Genomic DNA, 7,500 nt, shown 5'->3' on the forward strand with positions numbered 1-7,500 from the left:
TAAGATGAGGCCCTACGCACTGCACGTGTTCTGCGTGTAGGGAGGGGCGGCCCTGAGTTTTTTAAGTACCTTACTCTTGCTGGCTTCAAGGGATTTTTGTGGGCGGAAAAATATACTTATTTGCCAAAAGTTGAAAGAGAAGTTTGGTACTTCTACAATGTCGATCATCCAAATGGAGATCCATTAGCTTAGCGTAGCACGAAGACTGAGAGCACAGGGAATTGGCTAGCTTGACTCCATCTGAAATAAGAAAAGACTTAACATTAAAAAAGGTGATTTTAGAAAATGTAAAATGTATACTTTTATTCAGCACCAGTTGCCATTAAACAGCAGCCCTATCTGCTAAATGTATTTCTGCTCTAACTCTAACTGTATCCTTCATTTGATGGGAAAGTTCAAGACTTAGTTGCAAGTTAACCCAGTGTCTCGAACAGGTTTTTTTTTTGTAAACCTTGATCACTAAATTTCAGTTCAATGTAAACATTGATTTTGTAATGTATTTTTTCGAGTCTAATCTTGTTCAACTGGTAATTACTGTTCTTCAAAGTAAAAACCACATCTCAAGGGTTTTAATCATGATTGAAAACATTTTAGAAACAGAATTGTACTACTTTCTCAACAATTTGAAAAACAAAAATCCAACAATTATGGGGAGCAGCATGTCCCCTCTACAGTACAGACTCAATTTTTTCCATTAGTGCTACCACTTAGGATTGGACCAAGTTTTGTACTTCATGGCTAAAACTTGATACTTGCTTTCAGTTCCTCGAGGATGTCAGTGCCACTGCTCCAGGCTATGACTTTAGCTCTCAGAGAAGAGTTATCTTTCTGATCTTGCAGTGTGACCAGCAGTTTCTCCAGGGTGTACCCCTTCCTGGGCATCACAAAATCATTCCCTCTCAGACAGGAAGTGGGGCAGAAATCATTCCTGCCATCCCCTGAGTAAAATACCTTCTCGTACTCTACCCCTCTATCGGACTGCTCTGACAGATACACTTCCAGAACCTTTTTCTTGCAGAGGTTTACGGAGCATTGATCACAGTCATGAGAGTGGTAGTTCTGCACCTCCATGTACCCGAGCTCGTTGAACTTAGCTGGGTTGGTGTAAACCTGATCGATGGCAGCGTGGAATCCGGATGCCTGGATGATCCAGTCTATGAACAAGGAGTTGGAGTCAGAGATGACTATACAGTCAATGGTGCTTTTATGCTCTGAAATGAAGGTCAGCAAGTCTTTCATCCCAGCTGTGAAGGGGATGGTCTCCATAACGCTGCGGATGCTGTCGGGGCTGACCTCCTGCTCTCCTGGTTGGACGGACAGAAAAATGATCAGAGAGCTGAGATGTAACGGTCTGTATGGAAGCACATTTCTACCAGTCAAAAATAATTGAAAACGTAGCATTGTGATGGAAAAAAATGCCAAACATCTTTAAATAACAATAACTTAATATCTCAAAATACTGACTTAATATCTCAAAATAATCAGACATTTATTTCAAAATAATGATCGAGTATCGGGGGGAAAAATGACTTTATACACTCTTATTTAAGGATATTAAGTCAATGTTTTGAGTAAGTTCCTCTTTACTATGAGATACTAAGTCACTATTTTGCAATTACTATATTTTTGGGGATATTTCAAGTAATTATTTAGAGAGGATAAACCATTACTTGGAAATATAGCATCATTTAGTCACTATATTGCAATAGGAGTTCATACATTTGAGATACAAAGTAATGGTTTTGTGTAAGTATTTCACAAATATGATACATTAAGTCAATATTTTTGACAAATTAAATTATTATTTGAGATACTAAAGCAATATTTGAAGGTACTAAGACATTTATCCTTAAAATTACCTACAGGGTTTTTTTTCTCACATTGTCAGAAAACGGCTTCCATAGGTTGAAAGTCGAAATAAAAGTTTATTGATCAAATATGTTTAGCAGCTCTCTAGTTGTATGAATGAATGAGTTGCCAGCAAACAGGATAGTAAATGCTCACCTATGTACTTCATCACTCTGCCCATGAACTCAGTCCAGTGGCCTTTTCTGTAGGATTTCTTTACAGAGTCAGGAAGAGTCTGAGAGGGAAGGCTTCTGTGGAGAGTAAAAACAGGAAAGATCCACAGTGGATAACATTGTTGCTTGATATTAAAATATATGAATGAATATTTCCTCTGCATATTTTAACTGTATCTTGAACCCGTCAGTGAATAGTCAAACATTTGTATACATTTTGCAGGAGTATAAAAAATACTACCAAACCTGTTTTTGTAATGAATTTTTGTATTGATTCATAAATTCATTAAATCATATTATTTACCTTATCACCCAAGTGTCACTGTTGTCATCAACCACAGTGTGGTCAAAGTCAAACACCATCAGAGTCTTCATTTTTCAGCTGAAATAAAACATTGGGTCAGATATAGAAAATTGTACAAGAAGTGAAGAAGATATTATTATTATTATTATTATTATTATTATAGTATAGTTGTACTACACAAGTTTCCTCGGTCATGACACTAGGGTTTGGTCAGTTAACAACATTATTTGTTGCACTGCCACCTTATCTTCCATAAGCACAAACTGTGACTGTACCAAACAACTTCAATAAATCGCTAAACTATTATATGCCGACTGAACCACAGGTTCTGTATCAACCCTAATATGGTGTAAGTTATTTTCTAATAAATGTATAAGATGAATGAAAAACACATTGTGTTTTAAATGACGCGTTTTTATTAGAGGTCTGGTGAAACTTCGCCTCCTTACAAGTCATCGGCCTAGCCTCTCTGCTAACCCCTCTATTAATATTCTGCTCCAGCTATCAAGTTCCAGCTCAGGGGGAAAACAGGGGTATCGATAGTTGTTGTACTACACTATCTATCCCGTTCACATACGTAAAATGCATAATGTTGGATAAAACTGTGATGAAACTGACCTGAGTTTGTATGACATCGGTCCACGGCTCTGACTTCCTCCCTGTCTTCTTGTCTGTCGCACTACACACGATGTGAACTTGATCTGGTCTCATTACCGCCTCCTGCTGGTGAAGGGCCGCTTTTAAAATGACTTGCTGTTATTATAGCAGCAGTTCCCGTAATTACCTCAGACTCTTGGCTATATATAAATATCCCATCCATGTAAAACTACCAGACTTTAAGAAATTATACTTAGGCTATCTTTGTAATAGTGTTATAGTTTGCAACTGTGTAATAATGCTGCCAAAATAATGTAACTACATGTAATCAAGTAGGCTGCTGTACACATTTGAGGTACTTATGTTTTACTGGAGTCTTCTTTTTCATGCCACTTAATAGAAACATTGTACTCTTTACTGCACCACAATTATGTTACAGCTTCAATAACTGTACACATTTGGATTTTCGTGCCCAAAACATTTTAATCATCGACAGAAAACCCATTAGATTGATTGATAAACTCTTTTGATAATACTTTGTTCATACAAATGTCATGATGCCAGGCCAGGGTGTTACATTTATGTCGGCATTTCACATTTAGATCCACTGCATATATTTTACCCATTGACACAGGCGACACTTGAATGCATAATTTCCCCCTTTTGCCCACTGGGCGGCAGTATCAAACAGCCTACATATCTACAAAGAATCAAAGAAAACAGAGAAGAAGAAAACCTGTCGGTTTAGTTCCTGGCTGCATAAAGTCAAGAATCCTCCTATTTTTTCTGAGTGTTGTTGTTCTTATCTTTAAGCTTCACGGCCGCTTTATTCGACCAACATGTTTAAAGGTTTCGGGTCGTGGTTGGGGTTGGAGAACCAGACGTACAGCAAGACGTCGGACGACCAAGAAGCCCTGACAGTGGAGCAGGAAGAAAAGGTGGTGGAGGCACAAAACGAAGTAAACAAACAGCAAGCAGCTGACCAGGGAGAACCAGAGGCCAACCAAGAAGACTCTGTGCACGAAAAAGGACTCAGCGGTGAGAAATACATACGTTTCATTGCTGTGTTTGCGATTAGGCTAGGTAATTAGCTCTAGCATTTGCTGGCCATCTACCGTGCCTGTTATCTGTCAGTCTCTTAACACGTCATACAGAAATGAAGTTATACAACGGTTCTTTGTTCAATGTTAACCCTTCATATAATTTATTTAAAACACAAAATAAACCAGTTAAATGTCACGGTTCTTTAAGCTCCAATACACATCAGCGAAAACGGATTTCAGCAAAATATCAGAATCAGGTTTATTGACAAGTAGGTTTACACATGTATGTAGGCTATGTAGTGCATACATAAACACAGTTAAAGAAGATCTATTGTAAGAAAAACCACCTAAAAATAATTATATAATATAAAATAGTTATAATAATAATAATAAAAAAGAACTATTCTAACATTAAAATATAGAGAAATATTAATACAAAAAAACAAAATAGAAGCAAATAAGAAGTGGTGTAAAGCTCAAAATACCTCCCTACCTAAGGAGGTATCTGTCTTACTTATGTCTCTTGTGTTGTTGTTGTTGTAGTTGTAGATATTTGTTTAGCAATAGCCCCACAGGATGATGATTTTGACACCCATGCTAACTTCTAATTTAATTTCTCCTCCTGAAGATTACATTTTCAGTTTTGCTTCCAGTGCCACCAAGAAGATCTCAGAGTCTGTGGTGGAGACAGCTCAGACCATCAAGAAGAGTGTGGAAGAGGGGAAGATCGACGGCATCATAGACAAGGCATGTTGCAGTTGTTTCTGGTTTGACAAGTTTAAAAGCATGTAGAACACAACTTTGTGGAAGGGGTTACTTGTTGTCAAGTACAGCAACTTGCTTAAAGGGGCCCTATTATGCTAATTTTCAGGTTTATGTTTGTGCCTCTACTGTGAAATGTGTAAAGCTCTTCATTGTTGCTGCAGTACCTCTTTTCACCCTCTGTCTGAAGCCAGAGCCCAGTCTGCTCTGATTGGTTAGCTGATCTGTTGTGATTGGTCAATCGCCTATCACGTACAATGTGTTGGAGCGCTAGCCAATAGAAGCACGAGTGTTACAGTGATGTCACTATGTTAAATAAGTAAACAAAGGAGTCCAATGGAGGTGTTTCAGGCAGGGGGGTGGGGGAGAGAAACTCCCTCTGGAGGTAACACAGGGATTTTAGACTTTGCCGACCATTTACAGGCACACAAAACTATAAAACACAGCACAGGAGAGGGAGTACCCAAAAAGCATGATAGTGACCTCTTTAACATGATAAAGCGCTGCACAATATAAACAGCAGGAGCAGATATTTAAGTGTACTCAGCTCTGCCTTTCTGCTGCTCCAGTATACTGCTAAAAACAACCAATTGATTGTAGAAAAAAAATGAAAGGAAAATATTTCCAACCTTATTTTATTTAATGGTGCAGGAATGAGTCCTGAAACCTAGAGATATTCCTGCTGAACAAAATATGAAAATATCATAAACGTTAGTTTACCAAACATCTTATTTTCTGCAATAATCCAAAATACACTAGTCTGCGGTCTGCAATAGTTAACGGCATGACACATTTTAGACCAAATAACAACTATGAACAGAATCATGTAGTTTCATGCATTGTTGCAATATTTAAATTGTGGTTATTGTGGAAGTTGACACAGTGATGGTGATTAAAAACATATATTGTGTTATACCCTACATCAGCCCCCCCCCCAGTCCTTAACCTACATGTAATGTGCATCTGTGTGTTACACTTGTGTATTTGCAGACTTTCCTAGGAGACTTTCAAAAAGAGCAGGAGAAGTTCGTCCAAGAGAAGAAGTCCAAAAAATCAGGTAAACCCAGATTTAACAGGCAATAATCTTATATATAAATAAGCTAACAAAGGAATCTCTTCCAAATGGATTTATCTCCTGTGAAAGAGCCCCAAACCAGCATCAATGTATCAATATCAATATATATATGATATATATATATACATATATATGATATATATATATATCAATGTATCGATTAGCATGTCATGGTTTGTTGTGGGAAACACAATGAAAATGTCTTGGAATTCTAGCTCTTCGGGGGGAAATAGTCATACATCAAAGAGTAACAGTAATGTGTGAAGTAAAAGGGAAGCTTATTTTGCTTATTACACTAAAATGTCGCCTCATTTTTTAACCTCACTATAGGGGTTATCTGCTCAGGCTTATTCACTATGTCATGTGCAGATAGAAACAAACGTTTAACATATCATTGGCAGACGCTCTCTTTAATTTGTCACATACAGTGTGAAGTGTCCCATGTTGTGAGTTAGCTAGCTAGCATGTTTTCCCTTTTAAGAAGTTATTCAAGCACACAATGTGGGTTTAATGATTACAGTGATCAACTCAGTCACATTAATTGTTTTATAATAAATACATAAAGTGGACCTATCATGCTATATTTGAATAATATAGTGTAGGACCATACCTATATAAGGCATATTTATACTTTTTATTTTTCAAAATACCAAACAGATCATGCATTTTAGCCATTCCTCATTTCGCTCAATTTAACACGGTCTTTGCATGGGCTGATTCTGTGAGAACAGCACCATCTACAGGCCTGGCATATATACTACAGCGTCTCCAGCGCTTTCGAACGGCAATGTCCGTGGCTGTCTCCTCCTGATTGGTGGAGTTGGCCCAATAGCCGTAGCGCCACTTCTGTGACGTCCTAGAAGTTTTCAAATCTGGATCAGTCTGTATCAGATCCGTTGCAGCCCCTTTTTAAGAGATTTGGGTATCGAGGAAAATAGACAGGGTTGTGTTTTCTGATACTTGGTGAGTTCCCTGGAACACCGGGGACACATATTCATGTATAAAAGACGTACAAAAGTGCATTTTGTATTACAGTTCACCTTTTAATATAGAAAGGGGAATTTAACCCTTCGATTAGCAGGCTCAAGTTACATCCCACACAGAGCTAACTAGCAACAACTAGCTAAGGTGTTACTAAGTTTTAAACAGTGCACTCTGCTTTAGGCTGATATCTTCTGGTTGAATAAAAAATTCCCGAAATCCATATTTTTTCCAGGAATATAGTCAAAACTTACATGAACATGAGTTTCTTTGGCTCACACAGTTTAAGAGTGAGGGACAAACATGTGATAGGAGCATGGGAGTGACTTCATATTTAATATGATGGCAAATTATCTAAACATGTAACATACGAGTACACCACTGAACGCTTTGTCTGGTGTGCAAGGTTATACCATAACATGCCATAAGAGCTATTATTGCTTCTTATTTTTTCCCCGACTAAAAAAAAACACTACTGAAAGATGCAAATGTTTATTCAAATTGTAATCTTGTCAGACCTTATTGATACAAAATGTGGAAATCTTCACATCTGCCGTCTGTCAGTAAATGTACATTATCAGTTTAAATAACTTAAAGGGGACCTATTATGCAAAATTCACTTTTTGATGTCTTTTATACATAAATATGTGTCCCCAGTGTGTCAGGGAGCTCACAAAGTGTCAGAAAACAAAACCCTCTCTCTTTTCCTCCGTACCC

General features: G+C 37.6%; 2 protein-coding genes across 2 annotated transcripts; one reads left to right on the forward strand and one right to left on the reverse strand.

Annotated features, from left to right (window-relative positions):
* Positions 1-288: 288 nt before the first annotated feature.
* Positions 289-3,101, reverse strand: phospho2 (phosphatase, orphan 2). Its single transcript, XM_010789537.1, has 4 exons — positions 2,944-3,101; positions 2,326-2,403; positions 2,005-2,099; positions 289-1,304 (listed from the first exon to the last, which is right to left on the reverse strand). Exons 2-4 carry the CDS (start codon positions 2,394-2,396, stop codon positions 739-741), a joined length of 732 nt encoding a protein of 243 aa, XP_010787839.1. The 5' UTR covers positions 2,397-2,403; positions 2,944-3,101; the 3' UTR covers positions 289-738.
* Positions 3,102-3,625: 524 nt separating this feature from the next.
* On the forward strand, positions 3,626-5,810 carry LOC104961276 (synapse-associated protein 1-like). Its single transcript, XM_010789538.1, has 3 exons — positions 3,626-3,960; positions 4,594-4,712; positions 5,718-5,810. The coding sequence occupies exons 1-3, from the start codon at positions 3,762-3,764 to the stop codon at positions 5,808-5,810; spliced, it is 411 nt and encodes a 136-aa protein (XP_010787840.1). The 5' UTR covers positions 3,626-3,761.
* Positions 5,811-7,500: the final 1,690 nt, after the last annotated feature.

The sequence above is a fragment of the Notothenia coriiceps genome, unplaced genomic scaffold, assembly GCF_000735185.1.
Source record: "Notothenia coriiceps isolate Sejong01 unplaced genomic scaffold, NC01 NC01_scaffold00032998, whole genome shotgun sequence".
NCBI lineage: Eukaryota > Metazoa > Chordata > Actinopteri > Perciformes > Nototheniidae > Notothenia > Notothenia coriiceps.